At 51.3% G+C, this 27,817-nt stretch overlaps 1 protein-coding gene across 2 annotated transcripts in view; it reads right to left on the bottom strand.

The window, feature by feature from the left end:
* Positions 1–27,508, bottom strand: part of Alpk3 (alpha kinase 3) — a 36,484-nt gene extending 8,976 nt beyond the window's left edge. Inside the window, exons 1-7 of one of the 2 annotated variants that reach the window (XM_013350190.2) lie at positions 27,351–27,508; positions 21,397–21,435; positions 17,189–17,310; positions 9,687–9,804; positions 8,299–9,139; positions 7,852–8,265; positions 556–2,614 (exon numbers count right to left, since the gene is read on the bottom strand). In XM_013350190.2, coding sequence (XP_013205644.1) covers positions 556–2,614; positions 7,852–8,265; positions 8,299–9,139; positions 9,687–9,804; positions 17,189–17,310; positions 21,397–21,435; positions 27,351–27,493 — 3,736 coding nt within the window. In that variant the 5' untranslated portion in view covers positions 27,494–27,508. Of the gene's footprint in view, positions 1–555; positions 2,615–7,851; positions 9,140–9,686; positions 9,805–17,188; positions 17,311–21,396; positions 21,436–27,350 lie in introns of both variants that reach the window. The other variant, XM_005357657.1, reaches the window with a different exon arrangement.
* Between the last annotated feature and the right edge of the window lie 309 nt (positions 27,509–27,817).

Genomic DNA, 27,817 nt, shown 5'->3' with positions numbered 1-27,817 from the left:
CAGTCAATAAAGGTTCCTGTCTCCACAGCCCTGCCTTTGAGTCTTATCTTGACCCTAGGGTAACCGTGGAACAAGTCAAGTAAGGGGCAATGGTGACCATGGAACCACCAAAGCCAGGTCCTGCGCTGAGTGGCACCTTTTTGCTTGCTTGCTTGCTTTGTTTTTGTTGTTTGGGTTTGGTTTTCGGACAGGGTCTGACCTTGAACTTTCTCAGTTCTTCTGCCTTAGTCTCGAGTGCTGGGATCAAAGCCGCTCACCACAGCACCTCACCTAGTACTTGATTTCTCCTGTGCCTTTACCCTGACTGCGCCAAAGCTGCTGCCAATGTCACCTCGCTTCTGAGGAAAGAGCATGACAAGCCCCAGGCCTTTCTGATAGCTCGTGAAGTGCTGCTCCCAAGGGACCCTGTGGATCCCAAACAGAGAGGCACCCCGTGCTGTTGTCCCCCCTACCCCCCCCCACCTCCCTACCCTCCGCCATGGTGTGGTGTAGGCACGGGAATACTATGCTCAGCTAGGCTGCAGCTTCCTGGCCGCTCCGTCTTCCAGCACTCACCTTTTAGCAGGTCTTTGGCGTTCTTTGGCTTGGCTAGAGCTTCCTGCTTGCCTTCATCTGGGGCAGGCTCTGAGTCCAAGGCACCGGCTTTGGGTCTGGAGCCCAGGTCTCCTGGTACAGGCTCATCTGTCCCGGGCACCTCTAGCATGCTGCTCTTTCGGGCCTGGGTAGGGGACCGTCTCTCCCGCCCTGGAGTCCCTAGGGACCCAGGTGTCAGGCCCTTCCTGGGTCCCCGAGGGGAAACTGTGGGGCTCTCCCTTTCTTCTGGCTTGTTCGCATCTCCATCTGTTGTTGCTCTGACCTTAGGGAGGAACCGCTTCCTCCGGGCCCCTAGAGCCAGTTCCTCGGGTGTCGCTGCAGGGAGACCTGTCAAAGCCTCCCCTGGGGTCGCTTCTTCCTGGCAGGGCTCCTGGGTTCTACCCTCCACCGTTTGCCCACCCACCTCTCTTAGCAGTCCGTTCTTGTCACTTTCCTGGGAGGTCTCCTCCCTGGAATCCCCTTTCTCACCAGTACCAGAACCTTCCTCGCCCACCACAATGGCAGGAATGGTAAGGGGGCTGGGGCACGGGCCCCGGGAGCACTGGGCAGCAGCCAGGGCCTGCTGGCCAGCCTGTACTTCACGGTCCAGGAGGCCGGTGAGGCGGCGGGAGGTGCAGGGACTCAGCAACAGGGTCTGCGCACTCTGCACCAAGTGATTGTTCTCTACGCGGTCCAGGATGCGCCTGGATGTCCTGGGACTCAGGCCAGCCACTTCCATGGTGGGGACCAGAGTAGAGGATGAAGCTGGGCCTCCAGCAGCAGCCTCTTCCTGGGAGTCTGCCCTGGCTTCGCTTGTCTCCGGGCTGGAAAGCTTCAGCAGCAGAAGCAAGTAGTTCTTCAGGGAATCTATAAGCCCAGGGTCACAGCTCCGGGGACCTGAGGAGCTCCCCTCCGCATTCGGCTCCTTGGCACAGGCTCCCTCACTACTGGGAGCCGTGACTTCTGGTGGGTGACTCTGGGTGGGGGACCCTGGCCCCATTTGTAGAGTGGAAGCAGAACTCAGGAGGTCCTGGTCCCTGGAGGGGCGGAAGTCGCCCGTGCGCACGTGCTGAGAAGCTGTGGTGCTGGGTAGCCCCTCCTGTGGTCTATTGGTCAGGCCAGTTCCAGAAAAAGAGGGTGTGGCGGGCACCTCCTGACTCAAGCCAGCTGGATGCCCACCAGGGAGATCCACAGACAGCATTTCCCCCTGCTGCTCCTCCTTGGGACACTGAAACAGACTGCCCTCTTGCTTGGCCTTGACTGGACCTAACCACTCTAACTTTTGATGTGTTTCTCCTCCCAACTGCGCTGAGTTCCCCTCAGGAGGCAGCTGTGCTGGGCACACATGGTTCCCTGACACGGGATCTAGTCTAGTGTCCTCATCACTTCTGAAGGCTGTCACGGGGGGCTCTTCAGACCTAAGCATGAAACCAGATTTTTCTTGGACACGAGATGCTTCCGGGCTCGTCTCAACACATTCCATAACCTGATCGGTTCTAGGGCATTCTGATGGTGAGGGTTTAAAGGCTCGGGATGTTGAGCTGAGGTTGACTACAGATGGTTGCTCTGGCTGGGTTTTGAAAGCTGTAGGGATGCTGTCCACCAACTGTGTCTCCTTTTTTTCACATATCCTTGTGTCTCTCGGATCTTGCTGCGACTTCTCGTCTGCCTGTGTCTGTCCTCCCTGCATATCCTCCCTTCTCTGTGTCACTGAATCCTTCTGTGAACTCCTGTCTGACTGCAGCCTCTCACTGTCTTGTGTTGCAATGTCCACCTGTGCCTTCCCATCAGACTGTGTCCTCCGGGAGGCTCGTGTTCCATCTCCCGGGGTCCTTCCATCCACCTGCGGCTTTCCATCTGTCTGTGTTTTCTTCCTGCCTCCAGCTCTCCCATCAGCACGCATCCTCCCAGCCTCCTGAGAATCTGTATCCATGGGCTCCACGACGCCTTGAGTTCCAGGGGTGCCATGGTCAACAGAGATGGTATTGGGACTGCTGCCGGCAGACGTAGCGGGAGTCATGGTTGCTTGGGACTCCAGAACCTGAGAACACATGGCCAAAAGCAAAGTCTTAACTACACCTGTGTTGGGCTCTCTGCAATATGGCACCCCAGCTTTCTCTGGCCTCATTCAGAACTGCTCTGAAGGGAATCTTGCCACTGGGTTCCTCGGGCATGCTAAAGATCAGGCAGGCACATATGTAGAATCCCAAAGCCTCATGTCCTGATCCCAGAAACTAGATTAAGGAATATCTAGAACCTGAGCCTCTCTGTCCTTCTGGCCTCTCCCTGAATAAATCCTGCCCATCTTGAAAGATTCTGCTTATAGCTGACCCTGCCTTCACCTCTGCCGTTAGGAGAATTTTGTCTTTGCCCCAGGGCTTTCAGAACTTCCATTTGTGTGCCCCCCCCTCTTTGTCTGTCTTTCTATCTTTTGAAAGGTAGAGAGCAGGAGTTTCAAACGGTCATTGGCAGCACAGTCCAGCCTCAAACTCATTCTGTAATTGAGGCAAGCCTTGAACTACTGATCCTCCTGCTTCAACCTCCTAAATGCTGGGATTACAGGCACAAGCCACCATTCTGGCCAGTCCTTCTCCTATGTAATAATTGGCTTGTATAGAATTATAGGGAAACTGAGTCAGGCAGTGGTGGCACACACCTTTAATCCCAGCACTCGGAAGGCAGAGGCAGGCGGATCTCTGTGAGCTCGAGGCCAGCCTGGTCTACAAAGTGAGTTCCAGGACAGGCTCCAAAGCTACACAGAGAAATTCTGTCTCAGTAAAAAATAAATAAATAAAAAGAATTTTTTTAACCTTTTTTTTTTAACTTTTTGAAATGATTATTACGTCAGTTAAATGAAAAAGAACAAATCCAACCGCTGCTAAATAATACATTAATCTTTCCTCTTCTGGTTTATTTTGTGTTTGAAACAAGGTCTCACTCTGCAGCCCACAGAGGAGGAATTAACAGCAGAGGAACCCCGAACTCCTGGTCCTACTGGCTCCTCTTCCGGGGTGTCGCATGGGAGGCGCGCATTACCACAGTTTACCAAGTGCTGGGGACGAGCCCAGGGTTAGTGCGGCCTTGACCAACTGAGCTCCATCCCTAGATCCACAGCTCATCCTTGATACTGAAAACTGCACTGTATCGGTCTCCTCTGAAGAATTTATTGAGCAATTCTTCTAGAACAGACACGCTGGCCAAACATTCATAGTTTGCCTTTAACACTCAAAAATATTTTTACTAAATACATAATTTGATTTTGAAGTATTTTCTTTCATCAGTTAAATTCCACTTTCTTTCAGCCTCCTTTTCTGGGATGAGAAATCTGTGGTCACTCAAACAAATGTTCCCCTATAAGAAATGCATTATTTTCCTCTATTTTAAAAATTGTTCCATTTTCTTTACTTTTCAACAGTTTATTTTTTAAATGTGCATTTTTCCTATTTGTGGTTTATGCATAGTGCCCTTGAAGGCCAGAAGAGGGTCCTGTCCCCTGGAGCTGGAATTACAGGTTGTAAGCTACACTGTGGGTGCTGGGAATTGAACTCAGGTCCTCTGGAAGAGCAACCAGGACTCTTAACCACTGGGCCATCTCTCCCTTATTTGTGGTTTGTTGAACTTGTGGGGTTTTTTTGTTTGTTTGTTTTTTGATGCTGTTGTTTCATGTTATATTTTTATTACACTTAACGTCTGTAAGTGTACGTATACCATGGTGCGTGAGTAGGCTGGGGATGTAGAGGTCAAAGGACATGGAGGTCACATACAGGACAACCTGCAAGACTCCGCTGTCCCCTCCACCATGTGCGTATCTAATCAGGTGGTCAAATGCCTCCACTTCCCGAACCTCTCGCCAGCCCTTTGCTCTTGGGCTTATTGCCACACTAACTCGTGTGTGTATGTGTCCATGCACGTGAGTTCAGGCGCCCAAGGAGCCCAGAAGAGAGCACGGGATTCGTGCAGGGGGTTTATAAGCAGTTGAAAGCCATTCAGAGTGGAGATAGGAAACAAAAGCTGGTCCTCTTCAAGACCAGCAAGTGCTTTGTTACAAAGTTAGGTTGTCAGGTGTGCTGGTGAGAACCTTTCCTCACAGCACTCTGGAGACAGAGGCAGAGGTAGGCAGATTTCTGTGAGTTCAAGCAGGCTAGCCTGGTCTACAAAATGAGTTCCAGGACACCCAGGTCTACATAATGAGACTTTGTCTCCAAAAGGGGGAAAAAAAAAGAGCTGGGTCTTGGACTCATCTCTGACTTAGAAGCAGCTAACCATGACAAGAGAGTGCTCACACACAATGTCTATAAGAGGGGGCAGTTTCTGGAAGATGGAGATGGGATAGATATGACCCTGGATCCTCTGGAGCTGGAGTTGAGACAGTAGAGAGCTGGGTGTTGGAAACTAACCTTGGGTCCCCTGGAAGAACAGCCAGCATCCTTCACTGCTGAGCCATCCCCCTGGCCCCAAAACGTTTACTTAGGAGGTAATCTCCTTGATTGTGTTCAAGCGATAAGTTCCACTCAAGCCTCTGAGGTTGTGATTTTCATGTGGGCCCATTTTCAAGTCCTCTCCTGTGGTATTTGGATCTGTCCTCTGTGTGTGCCACCCAGTGGCCAGCTTGATACTTGAATGATGGCCCCAGCTACATTTGTTCTCAAACTCGGGAATGTTTAGAAAGGTGTAGCATTTATTTTATTTGGTTCTTTGAGACAGAGTTTCTCTGTGTATCTCTGGCTGTCCTGGGACTAGCTCTGTAGAGCAGGTTGGCCTCGAACTCACAGAGATCCACCTGCCTCTGCCTCTCAAGAGTTGAGAATAAAGGCATGTGCCACCACTCGGCTATGTGTAGGGTTTATAAAGTCAATTATTACGAGTCTCAGTGGTCACTTTCCCACGCTGCTCCCTCTTCACGATGTCCCCAGTACACTGTCCCTAGAATTTCCCATCTCTGCCACATAATTTCGCCCGTGAGCCTTGCCTCAAACAAAGAAGAGAATTCAGAGGGAAAACAAACTAAAATCTTCATCAGGGCTATATCTCATGGTCTTAGAACCACAGCCCTGTGAACACAGAGAACATCCTCCTCCCTCAACATTCTAGACAACTGGCTTCTGCCACCATGTCACCATGGTCACAAGGAGACTTAACCTCAAGTCTGACCTAGAGGACTTCCTAAAACTGTACACGCTAATGACCGTGTCCTCAGCTGCCCACCAAGGGGCAGATGACAGCGAATCAGAGGCTTGCTTGCACACTTGACGCAGGCGCTCAGCTGTGAGCTCACTCCCCAGCAGTGTGACCCACGGGTCCCAGTACTAGGCTGAGGGTCAGTGTGAAGGGCCAGGGCACATCCTGGAACCTGGACAGAGTTAACACAGGGAGATAGGATCTCATCACTAACTCCTCTCAACATCAGGCTCCACTGAGCGGACTCCAGGCTGGAGAGGGAGGCAGAACTCATGAGAAAACTGGTTTCAGACCTGCCTGATGCCTAACTCGGTGTTTTCCTGCTAGAAACTCTTGGTCTTTTGTCTTGGCCCTGATCTCACAGCAGAGAAAAGCCCCAGCGGCACCTTTTGTGTTCACTCTGTTAATTTCCATTCAGGCATCTGAGGCTGTCATTTCCAGTATCCACCCATTTTCAAGGCCTTTCTTGGGGTATTTGGACTTTTTACCTCTCTTTTTTGAGATAGTGTCTTATGCCTCGCAAGCCGGCCTAGAATTCCCTACAAAGTCCAAGGTGGCCTTGAACTTCTGATCCCCTGCTTCTACCTCCAGAATGCCAGGACTGTAGACATTAACAGTCACGCCCAGTTTATTTGGTGCTAAGGACACAACCCAGGACTTCCTGTGTGCTAGGCTAGGCAAGGACTCTGTCAGCTGAGTCACATCCCAACCCCTTCACACATTCTCACCTCACCTTTTCACCTTCTTCAACTCAGAAATGCTGTGGGACAATGGTTTTACCCCTAAAGATTTGTGTCTTGTACTTGTTTAATAAAATGCTGATTGGCCAGTAGCCAGGCAGGAAGTAGAGGCGGGGTAATGAGAACAAGAGAATTCTGGGAGAAGGAAAGAGTTAGTCTGCAGTCATCACCCAGACACAGAGGAAGCCAGATGTGATTGCCTCACCGAAAAAGGTACCAAGCCACGTGGCTAACACAGACAAGAATTATGGGCTAATATAAGTTATAATTAGTTAATAAGAAGCCTGAGCTAATAGGCCAATCAGTTTATTAATTAATGTGTGGTTCTTTGGGACTGAACAACTGTGGGACCTGGTGGGACAGAAAACACGGTCAACACAGAAAGTAGAATCTGAGTTTCACAAATCAGTCTGGGGCTGCCAAGGTGGCCTCCGTGGGAGAAACACTTGCTGCCAGGCCTGAAGACCTGAGTTTGCTGTGTGGAACCCACACAGTAATGGAGAGAACCAACTCCTGCATGTTGTCTCCTGACCTCTGTGCACATGCACACATTCACCCTAAAGAAATAGTTATAATTCAAAGATTTAAATCATGTCTAGTAGTCCCAAAAGCTAGAGCTCTATGGTCAGCAGGCTCTCTAGAAATGGCTGACTCCTGCTACCAGCTTCCCATCTCTCGCCCTGGCATATGCTATGCCATCACACTTAGTTTGCGTGCCCCGTGCCTCCTAAGCACCCAGTTGCCATGGCTATGAATTATTATTTTCCACTATTCCTCACCTGAGATCACACCTTGCTGAGGGTTGCGAGCCAGGTATATAGGTAGACCATATCCCAAAACTTAAGAGAGACCAGAACGAACCAGTACTTCTTAGACATTCAGTTTTGGGAGTGTGTGTGTGTGTGGGGGGGGGGTTGAAACAAGGTCTTGCTACCCATCCAAGGTTACTAACAGTCTTCCTGCCTAAGCCTTTTTTAAAGCATCACGGGGACTATTGCATGCTACGAAACACTCCCATCTCCCCCATGAAGCACTGGAGCTTCAGCATGGCTACAAAAACCTCTCCACTGGCCCCTCTTCCTCCCCACCCCCGCCCTTAGAGAGCAGTATCTTCCTCCTCTTCCCTCAACCAGGAGCTGCCTACTCTCTCACACCAAGAGACACAGTCAGGCTATGCTGCCTGTGTGCTCCTGACTGGAGGATGGTGGAGCAAGGGCCATGCCTGTGCCCCCTTGCTCCTGGCTGCCCCTCCAGTCCTTCCCCACCCCCTTCTATAAATAGCCCACCACCCACGGGCTGCCCAGCCCTTCCAGCGAGAGTTTCCATGAGGTCAGTTTCCCAGAGCAGCCTCCACACTTACCTCTCCTGGAGTCTTGAAGCTTGTTCGTCCTTGCAAGGGGCTATCTCGGGTGCCATGTCTCCGTCGGGCAGGAGGTGTGGGGACCTGGGCCAAGGCTGGAGGTGGAGCCTTCCCTAAGGTCTGGGCCACAGATTCTGGAGCCTGACTTGAAGAAGAAGTGGTAGTGGGCTCCATCTTGGGTTTAGGAGGAGCAAATCTCTTCCTATTCAAAGGCTTGATAGGCGGGGGAACCATGGAAGGTTTGGGCTGGCCAGAGGCCACAGGTATCTTCTCACCTCGAGCCCTGACAGGCTCTTTCCCTGAGGGATCTTCTCTGGGTAACCTGGTTCTTGCAGGTGGAGGCATCTCCTCTTCTTGGGGCCTGCCGCCCTGGTTGCTCTCCATGTACATGTCCTTCAGGGAGAAATACACCTGCTCTGAGCTAAGGTTTGGGCTAGGGGTTGGGACAGAGGCGGGGGCCGGGGCTGGTGCAGGGGCTGGGACAGAGGCCAGGGCTGGTACAGCGACATTCTGGATATTGTCTTGAATGCCCACAGCAGAGGCTGACTTCCTGGCGCTTTCTGTTCCGGAAGGCCCAGGCCCACGTGCTCCCCTGACTCTGGGCTGGGTCTGAGCTGGCTGTGTATCGGCGGGTTTCTCTCTTCTACTGGAATTGGGTTTGTCTGTACTGGGGATGCCATTTTCTGAAGCGCACTGGCTTCCATCTGCCTTTTCTAACTCTGGCTTCTGTACTCCCGGCTTACACTCCTCGTCTTTCCTTTTCTTCTTAGCTCCAGACTCCTTCGGAGGGGCGTTCTGGGGCCCCAGCTCCATGACCTCACAGATGTACGTCAGCAAGCCATGCTCGCCATCTTCGCCATTTTCTGGGGCAGGCTCCCCATTGGTGGGTACCTCTCCAGGAGCAAAACTGTTGATCAAACCCAAACTTGGGTGCTGAGCAGACTCAGTCTCTCCTTCCTGCCAAGTTGCCGAGGACCCTTCTTCCGTTTCCCTGGCGGGGGTTGAGAGGACCACCACTTCCGCTCCACTCAGTCGGCGCTTTCTCTGGAAGCGGTCGGGACTGATCTTGCGAAGAGTGTCGGCCTCCCCTGAGCCCTCCTTCCCATGCTTCCAGCTCTGCTCAATCTCCCGCATCTTGGCTGCAGCCTTGCGCTTTAACTTGGCGAACCAGCGCTGGTGAATCTTGTACTCTGTCATAGTGCCCACCTCTAGGACCCCTGAGCAGGACACGATGCCCTTGGTGTTCCGGGCAGAGGCCTGGTAGATGGCAGCGTCTTCTTCCCGGCACCTAGAGGCAGGAGCATGAGGCGCCATCTCTCCCCCTGGGAGGCGAGAGCCCTCCTCCCCACAACCAGAGCCTCTGGCATGGGCCACATGCTCCCTCCCAAGCAGAATCCTGCCCTACCTGTGGCGTCAGGAATTTCCTCAGTTACAGTGGAGGAAACTGAGGCCACAGAGGGTAGCAACTGACAGCTGACCAAGGTTACGCTGTCCCAGGAGGGGATTAGACTTGGGACCCAGAAGAGCTCCCTTCAGAAGCAGGTGACCAACACAGCCCTGGGAGCAGGGATGGTAACACCGTTACTTTTTCTGGCTGCTGACCTCATGGAAAAGGTTTCTGCGGGTCAGGACCTCCTCTGGTTGCACAGACTCAGGGCTGTGAGAAGCACTCCTACCCTGGCCTTGGGAGATCCCAGACACTGGCAGACAGCACAGTTCCAGGAAGATTAACTCAGCCGCAGAACCCTGCCCTCTAACTGCAGAAAGCGCCTGGCATTCCACCCAGCTGACTCCGTGACCTGTGGCAGGATCCGGTGTAGGCCCCTCTCCCTCACCTGTACAGCTGCAGGGTGTGACGGTTGCCTTGGTGAGTGATCTCGTATTTTGGCAAGCCGCAGTAGCGGTCCAGTTCTATGTCATCCTTGTACCAGGTCACCTCTGGCTCTGGGTATCCTGAACAAGGAAGCAAGTGATTGAATAATATTAATACAAGATCCAAAATAGTGGGAGGGGTCAGAGCCGTGAGGGCTTCCCGCACTGCCTGAAGAGGATGGACAGTACCCATGCCCTGGACCCTCTGGAAGCCCCGCTCGACCCTACTGTTCAGCTCACTTTTTTTTTTTTTTTTTTTTTTTTTGAGACAGGGTTTCTCTGTGGTTTTGGAGCCTGTCCTGGAACTAGCTCTTGCAGACCAGGCTGGTCTCGAACTCACAGAGATCCGCCTGCCTCTGCCTCCCGAGTGCTGGGATTAAAGGCGTGCGCCACCACCGCCCGGCTGTTCAGCTCACTTTTTCCCTCCAAGGGGAACAAAGAAAACCAGGGGAAGCGACTTCTTAGGTTTCTAGTAGGAAGGGGCGAGGGGTTTCCAGCAACTGATAACTGGGGACAACAAACTTCCTTCCTATGATGGCCCATTCAATATCTTCGGGTACAGCAAGGACTCTGTCCCTTAGGCCGCCTCTACAAACCCCATCACTGCTGTGACCCCTCTTTTCATTCCGAGTTCCTAAGCTGCATCCTTTGACAATACAATTAAAATACTCACCCATCCATCCACTCACTCCTGATCCACCTGTCCACCAATTCACACACACACTCACACATACAGTCACACACAAACACACAGTCACACACACAGAGTCACTGTAATGAGGGTAACTAAAAAACCTACCAGTTGCCAGGTGGTGGTGGTGGCACACGCCTTTATTTCCAGCACTCGGGAGGCAGAGACAGATGGATCTCTGTGAAGTCAAGGCCAGCCTGGTCTATAAAGAGAGTTCCAGGACAGCCAGAGCTCTTATACAGAGAAACTACCAGTCCCTTCCTTTGGGACTCCCAGACTGCCCGTGTGGCAGAGCTCATAACTACATAGTCTCATGCCCCTTGCTTCCCTGGACACAGCTGATTGGCTCATTAATGTACATCAAGGCAACTAATCTAAATTCAATCATTGTCTAGAAATGTCACTTTTATTTTTAATTGTGTCTGTAGTATATGCATGTACACATTTGTGTGCTTGCATGTGCGCATACATGTGTGTGGGAATAGGTGTGCATGCATGTGGAGGTCAGAGGTCAACACTGTGTCTTCTACATGTTGTTTTCCACATACACACCAACACCCAAGCCTACACAGATGGTTTTCTTTTGAGGTTGATTCTCTCTTGGGTCTGGAGCTCCACTGAGGTCCTGCTGTCTCTGCCTCCCTTCGGCTGGAGTTCTAAGTGTATGCATCTACATCCAGGCTTTCATGCCTGCCAGACGGCGCCTGGGATCACACTGGGTCTTCATGCTTGGAGGGCAAGCGCTTTCCTGACTGGACTGTTCCCTAGCGCCTGGACACGCAATTCTGAGGCTCTGTGAGACAGCTCTGTTGTGAAGCACAGCCTAAGGAGGGGCTGATGCTCGGTTACAGTGAGAGATAGGAAACCTACACAAACGGGGGTCACAGGGACGCCAACATATGTCCAAATCCTGCTTCTAAACCTGGCATGGTGGTTCATGCCTACAGGTTCAGGCTAGCCTTGGCTACAAAATGAGAGGCAACTGTCTCAAAAGAAAAAGAAGGGAGATCTTTTATTTATTCACTTACTTATTTATTTTTATTTTGTTGTTGGCTTTTGGGGATTTGTTTTTTTTTTTTTTTTTTTGAGACTTTCTCTGTAGCCCAAGCTGTCCTTGAACCATGTAGACCAGGCTGGCCTTGAACTCATAGAGATCTGTCTGCCTCTGCCTCTGCCTCTGAGTGCTGGGATGAAGGTGTGTGCCACCATACAGAAGCCTGTAGAAGTCTTTTATCGAGCTCTTTCTCCCCTGCTCCTGTTGCCTTTGCTACACCAGAGCTGTCCATCAAGGTCACCTGGGATGTGCACATTGCTAAATCACTGATCGCTTCCCACACTGGTTCAAGCTGGTCAAAGAGCAGCAAAGACCCCTAAAGTGACCATCTCCAGCCTGGCCCGTTCCCCTCAACAGCTGACCTGTATCACTGACTTCGTATTTGTGTCTGCATGCAAAGGCCGAGCAGCTGACAGGTGTGACCACATCAGAGTCCTCATTCTTATCTTAAGAAAATTCACACGCAGCTCAGTAAGTGGACAATCCATCTGCCCAGTGTGGCTCGGGCCAAAGCAGAGGGCCGTTCTTTTCCCTTCCTTTCCCTCACACCCACTCTGCCAGACAGTCCTAAGGCTCTCCCCTTGGAACAGATCCAGAATCTGACCACTTCCTATTACAACCTGGTCCCCATCACCTTTGTCTCTAACTTGGATTCCAGGGAGACCTTCCTCGCTGACCAATTACTGCTTCCGTTCTGGCCTCTCTTCAGCCCATGGAAACACAAACGGAGTGAAACTTCCCTCATGGTCTACTCATGCCCACACTCTCAAGGCCCCATGGGCTCCCATCTCACACAGGTCCACACAGTCTACGCTCTACTGCTGCCCGCATCTCCTCTCTTCTCCCCTTTGCGAGCTGCGCCCCAACCTAGTCCTGACGGCTCACTCTAACACAGCCCAGGAGGCCACACCTCAGCTCCTGTGGAGCTCCGCCTCCCAGATATCTCCTCAGAGAGGCCCTCCCAACACCCCTGCAAGCCTGCAGCTCTCTCCCCTCAGCAATTCCTCTTCATCAATGGTTCTTCCTAGAGCACACGGCCGCGACAAGCTGGGTTTGTTAGTCGGTGTGCATCCTGCCTGTCATGGAATGTCCGCATCACGACAGCGAGGACTTATCAGTGTTCTTTGCTGCTGTGTCCCCAGTTCCTAGAATAGTGCCTGGCATGCCGTCCACGGCGAGTAAATATTTACGGATGAATACATCAACAGGGTATGAAGAGCCAAGGGTCCAGAGAAGGAAGCAAGCTCCTTGGCTGGGGATTTGAAGTGACACTTGATCTAGACCCAAAGACTAAGCAGAATTTCAGAAGACTCGGAAACACACCACCCCTTCCTTCCCCTAATCATGGTGCCCTGAGAGCCCAGCACCTGGGCCATCAATCCTGCTAGACTCCAGATGCAAGTGGGCAGGAAGGAGCCTTTGTTTGCTCCTGTACCTCTTCCACCTGAGCCGCTGCCTGAGTAGTAGTTACTTCATAGATGAGCGAATCAAGGAATAAGCGAACAGCAAACAAAAGATGGGGGCGGGGGGTTATGCCTGACACAGGAACTGCCCCAGGGCCTGTGAGGAAGAGAAGAGGGCAAGCCAGGGAACAGCACCCAGCAGCAGGGAGCAAGGGAGGCGAGGCTACAGCTGGCTTGGCCTGGGGACACACCAGGCTGTGCTGGCTGTAAATCGAGCCCTGTGTTTCCACTGTGCGCTAAAGCCCCTGGTTACATCACTGCACACGTGGTCCAGGCCAGCGCAGGTGCTCTCTCCATCCTTGTGAGATGATCTCACCCACCAGGGCCTAAGAGTCTTCGGCTTCATGGCCTGCCCAGGACATCCTCAGCCTCCAGTCCAGAGAGGCTGGAGTGGAGCAACGGTGTGGCGCGAAGAGGAGCCTGTTGAACACACACCCACAAACACACACACACACAACACACATACACACATACCCAGCTACAGCCTCACCCCCCATAGGGAGCTTCTTGTGAGTCTGCCCACAGTGGGGATCAAGCCGACAATCAAGGCTTCCTAGCAGGAATGGCTTTGAAAACGAATTTATTTGGGGAACATGCTGGTTATCCCCTGGATGATGTGAGCCGTATTATATAAACACACAAAAGCCGGACAGGGCTAGGTTTTTGCCTTAGCTGTGCACATACTCCCTGAGCAGGTGTGCATGTGCACACACCCCCTCAACAGGTGTGCGTGTGCACACCCCCCTCAGCAGGTGTGCGTGTGCACACACTCCCTCAGCAGGTGTGCGTGTGCACACACTCCCTCAGCAGGTGTGCGTGTGCACATACAGAGAGACAGAGCTCTGGCCGGGAGAGTTCAAAACAAAACCTGAGCCAGTGTCCTCACATCGGCCCTTCTTAACCTGTGATCCATTTCACAGCTAGCCGGCTGCCTAAGAACCCAACTTGGACACCCACAGCCACATCCCAACCACTCCCAGTTTGGAGAAACTCAGATCTGAAGAAGTGGGAGTTGAGAGATTTAAGAGAACTCAGACAGAGAATTCACTTGGTTCCCCTGAGCAAAACTGTTCACAAGAACTCCAGTTTAAGGTCAACCTAGGCTACATGTTAAGACCTAAAACAAAGCCTAAACCAAACAGAAACCTGCTGAGTACGGTGTCTAATCTCAGCTCTCAGGAGACAGAGACAGGCAGATCTCTGTGAGCTCAATGAGACAATTGATAAAGGTTCTTCCTACCACGTCTGACAAAAACACATTAAAATAACATGTATTTTTTTTTAAATTATTCCTTTGGGCTCAGTGTTTTTTAAAACACTTGCTATGTGAGCCTAACGACCTGAGCTCAGCACCTGCAGGCCGACCTCCACGTGTGTGTTTTGGTATGTGTGCTCAAACACGTTCTCTCTCTCTCTCTCTCTCTCTCTCTCTCTCTCTCTCTCTCTCTCTCACACACACACACACGCACACACACACATACACACACACACACACTAATAAGCCCTTTGGATTGGGCTTGAGGAAAAAACATACTCTCATGAGGAAAATGTCCCATGATTCTGTACACCAAACTGGTGTCTGGGAAGCCCACATTGATTCTGAGAAGACATGACACCCTGGGTGCCTGCTCTTGCTGAGGAATTGGCCAGGCAAAGCAGCAGGGTCTTCTAGGTAGCAGAATAAACATTCGAAGGAGTAGGGACCCACACGGACATGCACTCATGCACACACATACACACACATGTGCGCACACACGCACTCACACACATACGAACACATACATGGGGAGAACAGGCAAGAAGAGAAAATTTTGTAAACAGGAAGCAGATAGGCAAGCACACTCAAGAGAGCCAAACCCGGAGTTTAGAAGCAGTAGAAATGGACAACTAGAGGAAAGGAAGGTTAAAGGGGCTTTAAAACCAGAATTCTGGGCCTTGTACACGCACACCTGTAGTCCCAGCGCTCAGGAGGCTGGGGCAAAAAGAATCCAGTTTGAGGCCAGCCTAGACCACAGTTAAGACCCTGTCCTAAAACAAAGCCAAATAAACAAGAACCTGCTGAGTGTGGCGGCGCCCGCCTTTAATCCCAGTGCTCGGGAGGCAGAGACGGGCGCATCTCTGTGAGCTCAAGACCATCTGGTCTATATAGAGATTCTGGGCCAGCTAGAGATGCTTAGTGAGACCCTGTCTTAAAAAGCATCAGCAGCAACAAACAATCATGGTAGCTCATACCTACAATCCCAGGTTCTGGAAAGACAGATTGGTGGAAGGGATAAATGACTATATTTTGATAAATATCTTTTAGTATAATTTGAAAACTTAAAATATGTACATGTATTGATTTGCTACAATAAAATTTAATTTTCTTTGAGACAGGTGTCATTCATGATGGCTTATAACTGGCTGTGTAACAGAAGATGACCTTGAACCCACGATCCTCCTGCCTCCCCTGCAGAGTGCTGGGATCACAGGAAAGCCCACCATTGATTTACACAGAGCTGCAGGACAACTGCACAGGCTCCGCATGCCGGGCATGTGCTCTATCAACTGAACTACATCCCAGTTCCCGATTTTCTCCAAATAGAATTAAAGACATTCTACAGAAAGCGGCATATAAGAACGTGCGGAATGAGGTTATTTTTCTTTTTTCTTCTCTTCTTTTTTTTGTTTTGTTTTTTGAGACAGGATTTCTCTGTGTAACAGCTCTGGCTATCTTCTAGAACTCACTTTATAAACCAGGCTGGCTTTGAACTCACAGAGATCCACCTGCCTCCGCCTCCTAGATGCTGGGATTAAAGGCATGCGCCACCACAGCCCAGTGGGAGGTTAGTTTCTAGGGAACCATTGCAGTTGCAGTATCACAGAGTGCCGCAGAGCCGCGGGCACGGGCAGAGCCGCGGAGATGCGGGCACGGGCAGAGCCGCACAAGGCAAAGCAGCTAGCTCCTCATGACTTGGGTGGCTCACCTAGCCTCTTCTAACTTCGTCCTTGGCAAAGCTGGGCTAACAATAGCGCTTACTTCACAGGGTTTGGAAGAATTCAGTTGCAACACACCACGTCATACAAAGATAAAGGCTACAGGGGAGGGACAGTGGGTGTCTCTAGCAGACGTGTTGGACAGCCCTGGTCAATGGGACAGCTATCCATGGAAAAATCAATCCCAAAGAAGTTGTTTAGCTGGGCTAAACAAATCCACCCCCAAGATCAGGAAATGTGACAGCTAGAAACCACCCAAACCCTTGACTAACTGAAGAAAAACAAGAGAAAGGAGGTGGGGGAGCTGTCTTGGAGGTGTGTGAGTCTGGGCCCTTAGGAATGGTGAGCACAGCTGCCCGTAAATACCCTGTAGACCTTGAGGCAGGTCAGAATGGTGCAGAGGGAAGCTGTACCCGGAGGCGTGGGAAAGGAACAATGCCTTGAGCCAGGGTCCCAGCACTCCTAACCCAGGCTTCCAAGGCTCACTACTGGGCATCTTACTTAAAACCCAACAGGGGACTCAGCGGAAAGTGAAGTCTTGATTCCCATGTACTCGCTGTGAGCCGGGTGCTAGTCCAGTGGCTAAGCAGATATTAACTCCCTCAGGCTCACAATGCTGTGCCCTTAATAGCAGCCTGCCCATCACCATATCCTGGGAAGGCTGAGTCAGGATTCCAAGCCAGGCAATTTGCCTCCATAGTCTATGGCTGCAGTAACTATGATTTACTGTCTCTCAGGCTAGATACCCTAAGTCACAAACGGCTCAACTATTAAGTGGGCTGTTCGATGAATGGCTTGATCAATCATCAACTATGAATATACTTGAAGAAGAAACTTGGCTGAGCACAGTTGGGGGTTTGTTGCCTTTGTTTACTGTCTTTGGTGACAGGGTCCCATGTAGCCTACCCTGGCCTCAGACTAATTATGTAGTTGAGAATGACCTTAAACTTCTGACCTTCTTGTCCTCCCAAGTGGTGCCAATGGTAAAACCCAGGGCTTTGTTTACACTAGCAAGCACTCTACCACCTGACCAACCGAGCCACATTCTACACACACACACACACACACACACACACACACACACACACACACACACACGGTTCCAGAAGAAAAGACAGGGACCAGCCTACACACAGAGTTTAACCAGGGGAGGGGGGACTAAAGTCAGTCCCCTCAGTTTGGTACGTACAACCTACCACCCCCCTCCATACCCATTTCATCCTCCCGGGACCCTGCTCTATGCAGAAACCCTGGCAGGGGCCGTATCAATAGCTTCATTACCTGTGACAATGCAGGTGAACCTGACATCACTGTCTTCGGACACAGCCCGGGACTTGAGTGTGGTCTCAAATAGCGGCTGGGTCTCTTCTGTGAGCTGGGCAATGATGGAGCAGAAAGTGCTCCTAGAAAAAGCAAAAACCAATTAGAGAAGCCCTCCCTAGAGAATATCTTCTGGCCTTGCCTTGCCCAAGTGTAAGCCTTACCACGTTTGGCAGACATCCTTCAGCCAAAGATCCTGGGCGTACCTGAGCAAATCTTTATTCAAGAGCACCTGGGCTTCCTGGCCAGGTTGGGGCGGGTACTAAGAGATTGAATGCGATCTCGACCCAGGGCCATTACAATAGGCAAGAGGCTGACAATAGACCAGGCTCCTGAGCACAGCAGACTGCCATCCTCCATATCCCCATCAAATCCTTACTGGGGGATGGGAGGGAGCTGGCTTCACCCTCCATCTTCCTCTTCAGGGATTGGTATGTGGGAGAGATACACATGAAGATATGTCAAGTCTAGCACAGCACAGCCATGCCAAAGAGGGAAAAGCCAGCCAGCCCTCAAGGATTCAGAGATCCTGAAGGCCTGGAACTATGTATATCCCAAAGCTCGGGTTCAGAAGAAAAGCACCAGCATTGTGAACACAGGCCATGGTAGATGAAGAATGAGCTGGCAATGCCAGCGGCTTTGGCCCTTAAGGGGACTCGACTTTATGGGTTATCAGATGAATTTTGATGCCACACAGAGCTATGGGGTGGCACTAGCAAGCTAGCCATGGCTCCTCTGCCCCTCCTATGGACACCACGTGCTGAAGCAAGGCTGGCAGCTGTATAGGACTGCCAAGCCACAGACTGACTCCTGGACAAGCCAGAACTCTTGGTTCCCCTGTGACAGAGTCCCTCTTGCAGAACTTAGCTGCATCTGCGGCCTTATAACGTCTACCCCAAACTCACCAACAATCCTCAGGGCTCACAGTCCACTCCCTCCTGGGCGCAGGAAGCAAACCTCGGTGCCAAACCCTTTCGTGGGCCAACAAAGACAGTGCATTCCCAGGCGTGCAGCTCAACCACATAGCCAGGTTGTGTGGTACACAAGCTGTGCCCAGCCCTCCTCCCCTCTCTGGGCACACACCCTTCGTGAGCAGCAGTGGGGGGACCATGAAGGAGAAATTCAACCGGAGCAGAAGGAACCATAGGGAAAGGCAGATCATTCCAAGTTGCCTTTCTCTGGACCTCAGAGGAAGGTGTGGACCCCAAAAGCCATATTCACCTGCCCGTGAGTGTTTAATAGGTATAAAGGGGAATGTGTGGGATGCAGAGGGGGTAACCCTACATACTATGCTGGGAGAAGGCTCCATGGTCAACGTATCTTTTCTGTAAACATTACTCTGCACTTGAGTTCTACAAGAAAGTTTGAATCCCCAGAAGTGTTTTGAATCACGTTAAGACTTCTAGATTGAAGGTGTCTAGGAATGCAAACACTCAGGCATTGGAGAGCTAGCAGGAGCCTTCCCTCTAATGTCCACCCAGGATGGGGATCTCCCTCTCATCCACCTGAACACTGAACCAGGCCTGCAAGGTGCATTCGGTAGCATCCAGCAGCATCTGGTAGCATCCTCTCACTGAGTAATCGATTGTCGAATAGAATTAGCACCATTCCTTCTCCTTTAAGTCATTCAGAGATAGAGACCCTTCTGGGGCCTAGGCTTCAACTCCCTGAACACTTAGAATATAATGTCTAGAAAGGTTTCTTTTTCCAGACAGCATGTTGCTATGTAGTCTAGACCTGTTTCAGCCTTCCAAATAGCTGTGATTGACGACCCTGAAAATGTCTCAAATATTTCTTTTTCTTTCCTTTTCTTTTTCCTCCTCCTCTTTCTCTTCTTCTCCTTCTTTTTTTTTTTTTTTTTTTTTTTTTTGAGACAGGGTTTCTCTGTGGCTTTGGAGCCTGTCCTGGAACTCGCTCTGTAGACCAGGCTGGTCTCGAACTCACAGAGATCCACCTGCCTCTGCCTCCCGAGTGCTGGGATTAAAGGCGTGCGCCACCATCGCCCGGCAAGACAGGATTTTTTTTAATGTGGTCCTGGCTGTCCTGGAACTCAATATGTAAACCAGGCTGGCCTCAAACTCACAGAGATCCCCCTGCCTCTGTCTCCCGAGTGCTGGGATTAGAGACATGCACCACTGCACCCTATCTGAAAATGTTTCTTTGTTCCTATCATATAATAGCAACTTCTGACTTGGACTTTCTAGAAAGTGCTATGCCAAATATAGCCCCAACTGCTGTTAATCCTCGTTGCATTACATAACTTGTTTTTGGCTTTTGCTTGTTGTTTGAAGCAGACTTGAGGTTCTATCTTATTAAATTTATTTATTTCCTTTGTGTGTGAGAGAGACAGACAGAGTATGTGAAAGAATGGGGGAATGAGAGAGAAACTCTGTGTGTGTGTGCATATGTGTGTGTTTGTGTGTGCATGTATGTGCGCATACATGTGCGTTTGCATGTTTGTTTGTGTGTGCACACATATGTGTGCATTTGTGTGTGCACTTGCGTGTACATGTGTGCACATGCGATCCGGGCCCAAATGCGCCACTGCAGACACATAGCGTTCAGAGCACAGCCTGCACTTCTTTTCTCTTCCACTTTTGCGTGGGCTCTAGAGATTGAACACAGGTCACCAGCCTTGAGCAACAAGGAAGTGCCCTGGCCTGCTGAGGCATCTTTCTACTTCTGTCCTATTCTCTGGGAATTTTGGTTTGTTTGTTGAGACAGTGTCTCAGTGTATAGCTCTGACTGACCTGGAACTTTTTATATAGACCAGGCTGGGACAGGGAAAGTCACTCAACACTTTTGTGTTCTGGTGACCATCATACAGCTTCTGGTTGCCATAGCTTTCTGTCCCTGTCCTCCACTCTGGTGGGCTAGACTCCTGGTGATCCTATCCAGGCACCCAAGAAACCAGGAAATACACACACACATCTGGTAATGGTCTTTCCAACCACTTCCAAGTCCGTCCAATTCCATGACTTTTTATTTATTTTTTGTTTGTTTTTGATTTTGTTTTTTGAGACAGGGTTTCTCTGTAGCTTTGTAGCCTGTCCTGGAACTAGCTCTTGTAGACCAGGCTGGCCTTGAACTCAGAGACCTGCCTGTTTCTGCCTCCTGATTAAAGCCATGCACAATCACTGCCTGATTTTCTTGGTTTTTTAATGGTATCATGGGCTCCTAAGAATCTTGGAGAATCCCAGAATCAAGGTTTCCATGATGTTCAAAGGAACCTAACCCTGTCTTGGGTGTGCTATTGCCTTCCCTCTGAACACCCCTGGGTCCTCTCTCTTGGCACTTCCACACATCACTCTGTATCACCTGGGCTCCCCTCAATTCCTCCCAGACCAAAGTTTCCTTGGTGTTCATCCCCATCAAGAACCAAGCATACCCTAAGAATTAACTAATCAGGCCTGAAGACATGATGAACAGAAACCAGTTAGCTAGTCAAAAATCTTCCTCTGTGTGAAAAAACAAAAACAAAAAACAAATGATAGCAACAACAACAAAAAAAAACCCTGTGGCTAACTCTGCCCAGACCTCCAGTCTGGGATGGGGCCCAGGAGGTAAGACGTGGCCAGGGAACAGTCCCACTCTGATGGAAACAGTCTGTTCAGCCAGCGCTAGGGAGCTGTCCCCAACCCAGCAGATGAAAGGGCAGCCCGCAAGCCTTGACCACAGACTTGCTCAGGTGCTGAGCTGGCTCCAGTCGGAGGATACACAGGACAATAAGGTGGTCTTCTTTGATCTCCCAGAGTTTCGGAGGGTGGGGCCGAGTCAATCGGAAGGAAAATTCAAAGGAAGAAAAGGTAGCAGGTGAAGTTACAGGATGACAGGGGGAAAAAATCGTAAAAGACAGGGCCACTATTACAGGAAGATGAATAAGGCATTGTATGGCTCCTGTGGCTGGTGGCTGCTCGCGTGTCCCCGGCGGTGTCTGTTCCAAAGGCTATCGATGCAAGCATCTCAGCAGCTTTTCCCCACATCTTTGCTCCTGAGTCCAGGTCCATGCAAGCATCACTTCTGGTCCCTGTGAGACCCATGCCCAGGTGAGTACCCTCTTACACCCTCCCCATCATCCCATGCAGCCTGGTTAGTGGACAAGCAGTCACCCTGCGGCCTCTGAAGGCCTCTCAAAAGCAGTCGGAGAATGAAATGCAATGTGGGTTTACCTTCCAGAGCTGGGGTGAGACAACCGGTTGCTTGATAAGCTAAGCAAAAACAGTAAACGGAATCATTAGGCCCAAAAGCAAGGAGAGGAGGCAACAATCAACAACAGTCCCGAAGTATTAATCAGCCACCATCTGAAGCCCAGAGGCTTTGCTATTAAAAGGAACCAGCTGTCTTAGTTGGCCACTCCCGTTAGCAGCAAGCGGCCTCACCACTGGACACCAATGTGTCTGAAACCAAGAGCTCTTTAAGTGCAGCTGAGTCCAGGAAATCGGTTAGGCAGGATGGAGATCCCTGGGGATTGTGCTTTGGTAGCAAGGTGTACTTCGGGCATAAGTCTCTTTCCCCAGAGGGAGGCCTACGCCTGTTCCCCCCGCCCACAGCCTACCAGCCTGTGGGTAGCTGCTGCTTCAGGTCTTGAGAGCAGCCTCATTCCTGGAAATCCCCACGCAGGCTTGGAGGAGACAGGTGGCTTGGAGAAGGCCCACCATTAATATGTTAAAGTACTGTTAAAGAGCAAGGCAAACCAGCTGGGAGAGCAGAGAGGAGGAAGACAAAGCAGTTAATTCGGCAGGAGCTAGAGACACCCAGCTCCCTCTGTCCAGCATCACTTCCTCTTTAGAGGCACAGAAGAGGACCTCATTCTCTGTTGGGGAGTGAGGCCCACTATGCAGTGAAGCACCAGCCCTTTGGTGTTGACCTCAAGTCTTTGGGAGGCGGCAAGCGCCGTCCCCGCCCCCGTACACACCCTTCACTTCACCCTTCTTTATGGCTCCCCAAGGTTGTCCAATGGCACTCAGGGAAGCTCATTTCCATCTCTTGATAACCCACCCTTCTCTTACATGGCGCCTGGGTTATTTGGATGCCACCAGCATCCTTCCAAACTCCAAAGCTCGAAACCTGCCATCTCGAACTCTTCCTTGTCCTTTTCTATAACACTCTCTCCTGGCTGTGCCTTGATCTATATCCTGGCAATTCCACACTCAACAGCTCCCCGCCCCCTTCATCCCATGATCCTCTCACAGACTGTTGTTTGAGTTTGGGTTTGGTTTTGTTACCCTGTTTGCTTGTTTGATTGATTTGGGGGAAAGGGATGAGGTCTGATGTAACTTCAAACTTCCTGTGTAGCCAAAAGTGGTTTTGAATTCATAGTGATCCTCCTGCCTCAGCCTCCCAAACTCTAGGATTACAGGCATACGCCATCATACTTGACTTCACACTCCGCTGTGTAGAAAATGTCGCGGGACACCTACCGCCTATGTGTCCAGACTCAACTGCGTCAACAGTTAAGGTTTTCTTTTTCTGGTTTTTCGAGGCAGGGTTTTTCTGTAGCTTTGGAGCCTTTCCTCGAACTAGCTCTTGTAGACCAGACTGTCCTGGAACTCACAGAGATCTGCCTGCCTCTGCCTCCCAAGTGCTGGGATTAAAGGCGTGCGCCACCACTGCCCAGTTTCTCTCGGACTTCTTCACGGTCCCTTCCAACACTCACGGTCTACAGCACCCAAGGCCGGCCACAGCCAAGGCCACCACTTCTCTCCTTCCTTCTGGTCGGCTAAGCCCCGCCCACACAGCCAGCCCCACCCACGCAGCCGTTTAGCAGGTCTTTTTGTAGCTCTTCATGTAGTGGTGCTAGGCGTACAATGGATTATCACGGCTGTTCTTACGAGAGGAGAAGGAGGTGGAGGAGGAGGAAAGGGAAGCATTTCCAGGAGGAAGGGTCCTGCCCACTCCCCCCAAGCAGCTGCTTTGAAGAGTCGGGCAAAGGGTACACACTCCTTGCTGGGAGTCTTATAACTCCTCTGGAGGCTGCGTGGGCACTGGCAACCCTATCCTTTCCCGACCGCGAACTGCCTTTGTCTGTCTCCTTGGGGTTGAGAGGTTTCCCCTTGAGTCTGGACCTCCTCCCTAGATGGAGGCATTGGGCCAGCTTTTCTAATTTACAACGGAAAATGACAGGTTCCACCTCCACGTGGGCAAGAGACTGGGCCGAGACAGTGTGTCCTTCCCAGGCCTCTAGGGCTGTTTGTGAGGTTTTGTTTCCTGGCCCCATTGTCTCTCCGCCTCACCTTACATGTTTGCTTGTGAACATTTTTTTAAGGTTTTATTTTTATTATTTTAAAACGATCTGCACATGTGTATGTATGTATGTGAGCGTCCAGGTGCCCTATGAGGACAGCGGCATCAATCCCCTGGAGCTGGAGTTACAGGTGGGGGTGAGCTGCCCAGGGTGGGTTCCGGGAACCGAGACCAGATCCTCTGATTTATATTATTTTTAATTATGTGTATGGGGTGAGAAGGATGTGTAGAAGATGTGTATGGATGCCATCAGAGGCCAGAAGATGGCATCAGATCCCTTGAGCTGCGGTGACAGTTGTGGGTGGCCCAGCTTGGATCGTGGGAACCAAATCCTGTGGGTTGTTTTTTTTGTTTTTGTTTTTTTTGAAAAACGGTAAGTTCTTTTAACTGCTGAGCCATCTCTCCAGCCCCTTACCTTACATGTTAATCAGACCAGAAGAACCTGGTCCTCAAAATGCAGATCTGTTGGGGCCTAGCTGATTGGCTAATCCTAGCAGAGGAGCTTCTGGGGTGGGGGCAGGAAGGGCGCGAAACATCTAATGTTGGAACTGAAGAACCTTAGAGTTCTTGTCATTCTCCCACTGCAAAATACAAATTCGGGCCCCAGAAAGCAAAGTTCTCCTCATAAAGGGGCAAACAGACCTGGAAGAGCCAGGGCTCGCATGGACGCTGGGGCCTCCCTTGGCTCTGCTTGTCATCTATTATGGGACATAAAAGGCCTCTTGAAAATTCTAGACCATGGGGCTGGAGAGATGGCTCAGCGGTTAAGAGCACTGACTGCTCTTCCAGAGGACCCGGGTTCGATTCCCAGCACCCACATGGCAGCTCACAACTGTCTGAAAATGTAGTTCCACGAGATCTGACACCTTCACACCAACGAACATAATAAAGTTAAATAAATAAAAAAATTAAAAAAAAAAAAGAAAATTCTAGACCATTGCCTTAGTTTCCCTAACACCCTGGACAACCTGCCTTACCCAGGAGGGGCGACAGAGGTTGTTTCGAAATGATCTGTAGCGATATCAGAGCCCTTCTGCTCCTATGAGCCCACCAGGATCAGGGCCTTCACGAAACAAGAGGCCGGGGGGCTTGAGAACTTCCGGGTACCACACAAAAGTCGGTCCTTACTGTTTTCTCTCTGCTCCAGTTCTTTAAAGTTCTCCAGCCTTAACTGCATCCCACCTTCCTAGAGGGTGAGCAGAGATTGGCTATCAGATAGGACAGCCAACTGGGACTACCTTCTTCTGACCTCAGCGAGGGGCAAAATAACCTTGAACTGACCTGAGACTAACCCCAGCAACTCTGGAAGCAGAGGCAGGCAGATCTCTGTGAGTTCGAGGCCAGCCTGGTCTACAGAATGAGCTCCAGGACAGCCAAGACTGTTACACGGAGAAACTCTTATCTCTCAAAAAGCAAACAAACAAACAAAAAGAACACCCTCTAAAGACCAGGGGTGACAAGTGTGGGACACATACAGATTCTGGAGCCCCAGCCACGTGGCGGTTGTCCATAGCTCTCAGGGAAAATCTAGCCTCAGCACCCTTGGGAAGGATGCCTTAAGAGCCCCACAGCGAGCCAGGTGGTCCTGGCACACACCTTTAATCCCGGCACTCAGGAAACAGAGGCGGGCAGATCTCTGTAAATTCAAGGCCAGCCTGGTCCACAGAGTGAGTTCCAATATAGCCAGTGCTACACAGAAAAACTCTTGTCTCAAAAATATTCAAGAAACAAAGAAACAAAACAAAAACAAAAGCAAGCAAGCAAACAAAAGCCCTGCTGCAGATCTACAGAAAGGCGGACCCAGAATATTCTGGATCCAAACTGAGCGAGGGCAGAACTTGCCTCTGAGCCAGGACCCAGGCATGGTCAGGGCCCAGCTGGGCTGGAGATGAATGCAGCTAGCAGTCCTCAAGCGACCCCTCTTCTCTTTGTTTCTTGGGCTCCCTCCACCCCCACAGGCTGAGGGGCAGCAGAGTGCACAGATTCCTCCAACAGAAGTCAGACCTTCCCACAGCCCTGGGAACTGTCCCTCTGCCCACCCCAGTGCAGCCCCCTTCACAATCTTTTTTTTTTTTTCCCAATGAGCTCTTCCAGAAGCTAAAAAACCTGGCTGCTCTTGTCAAGACCCAAGGGGGTGGGGGCGGGAGGGTCGTCTGCAGCCAGTTGGCAGAAGGTGAAAAAGTACAGGCTAAAGTGTCCCAAGTCCAAGGCTAGAAAAACCCTCTCTCCCGCTGCTCCTATCCGGAGCCTTCAAATACCCAACAAGAACAGCCCTGCTAACAGCATCGCCACTAAGGTCCGAGGACTCAAGCCAGACAAGCCTTTCTTACTTCCAGCCCTCCGCCTGGCACACTATAAAACTGTGTATAAAACTAACACTAGCTCAGCCAGGAAACAGCCCCATGCCCAAGCCTCCAGCCTTGTTCCTAAGAGCCCAGATCCTGAACCCACTCCGCTCTGCCCGGCTTTCAAACCATCCTTTCTTCCCTTCCTCGCCTGCTTCCTCTCCTCCTTCTTCCACTGGTATTGACAAAAGCCAGATACAGAAAGCAGCAATGCCCAGATAAGTCACCGGGACATGGGAGATAAACGTGGGGCACTCACTAGGGAGGTGGCTTCACTAAGGACTACAATAAATGTCCATATTTCATTGCAATGTTCCACAGAGCCGATAACTGGGGAAAGGGTGTCCCACCACAACCCCCCAGCAGCCCAGAAGCTTGTCTGAGTCTGACTGGGTCACTCACAGGAGCCCTCAGCCCTGCCCCAAACACGTGACGCCGTTTGCAGAGTTTTATGCAGAAACAGGTTCCGGTTACAGTTGAACTTTTCCTACTCCAAGGTCAATAGGACTCAGCCCATCCAAGAGGAAGCACCCAGGGCTTTTCCTGAATGTCATTGGTGCCCCTCTTTTTTTGTGTGCTTTTGAGAGCAGACACCCACAGCAGTGGCTCAGAGAAGCAAATTCTGCAGAACACACAGACCAAACTCTGTGGTAAGGAGTAACGCCTATTCCACGCACCACCACTGAGGGAAGCCGGGCTGTCCACCGAGGGCAGGAAGTTTGTCTGTGGGGGCAATGCCCTTTTTTTTTTTTTTGAGTGTCTGCATCTTTGAGAGTCTTTGCAGAAATTTGCCTGTTGTCTGTGTGTCCTTGTATCTAGGAATAACATAGTCTTCAAACTTCTTTAACTCCAAGAAGACCAAAGAAGAGCTCAATCAGCTCCACCCCTCCAGAGGCATCTCAACCCCCCACCGGTCTTGAGACTGGGCAGAGCGACTCCTTCAGAGTTTCAAGCCACAGATCCCTCCCTGGTTTCCCAGATGGGGCCACCGTCACCTCCTGGTACCCCTTCCTCTCAGCTAGACACAGCACAGTGCTAGAAGGCCCCTCCTGGGCCCAGCCGAGGGGCTTGAGTTACCCCACCGCTGTCTGGCTCTCATTTAAGCTAAACAGCCTTCACTGTTCCCCCACACCCACCCACCAGCAGCTTCCCCTGCTGTGAAGCAGAGGAATTTCAGCCACTCTGGGTCTCCTTATCACTAACTGTGGAATTCAGCCCTGGGAGTAGCCCCGTGTGGGGTGAGGGAGGCGAAAAAGCCTTTAGGCCCCTGTAAAAATCTCCTCAAATTCTCCTCTTTTGGGCAACACATTTGAGGCACACGGGGTCTCAAGGGGTCAAAAAGAGTACCATGAGGGTCCCTTCTGGCCTGGTTCTGTCCCCAGGTTCTGTCTGTGCCTTCGAGTGGAGAAAACTCGAGGGCACGGGCCTCGCCCCAGGCCTCCAGAGCTTGGGGCGCTTCTGAGAGCCTGGTCACACCCGGCCACCACCCAAGGGGCAGATGGGGCCCTCGGCGACCCAGGGCCCAGGCGACTCACCTAGTCTCCGGCCGCACGCTGAGCAGATAGCTGCGACTAGTCGGGCCGGGCGTCCACACCGGCCCGTCGTCCTCGCCATCACCGCCCGCCCCTGCCCGTCCACCCATGCCCCAGCCCCGGCCCACGGCCCTCCGCGACCCCATGGCACCGCCGCCCCTGCCTCCAGCCCCGGCTCCTGCCCGACGCTGACACGCGCCCCTATTTATAGCCCAAGGCTGCTGTCACCTGCTGCTGTCCCTCCCCCGGACGAGCGGCTCCTCAGCCTGACCCTAGGGCCAGGGAGGCCTGCAGAGAAGCACTGCAAATGCCAGCCCTGATGCAGAAAGAAAGGGTGCCTAGAACCCAGGACTCCCCACAACCGTTTTCTGGCCCCCTTCCCGTTTTCAGAGAAGCCTGTAGAAAGAAAGAGGGTGGCAAAGAGGCTCAAGGAAAGGGGAGTTTGAGAGAGATCCTGAAAGGGCCCCACT

The sequence above is a fragment of the Microtus ochrogaster genome, chromosome 22, assembly GCF_000317375.1.
Source record: "Microtus ochrogaster isolate Prairie Vole_2 chromosome 22, MicOch1.0, whole genome shotgun sequence".
Classification (NCBI taxonomy): domain Eukaryota; kingdom Metazoa; phylum Chordata; class Mammalia; order Rodentia; family Cricetidae; genus Microtus; species Microtus ochrogaster.
This window is presented reverse-complemented; position numbering and strand designations above follow the sequence as displayed.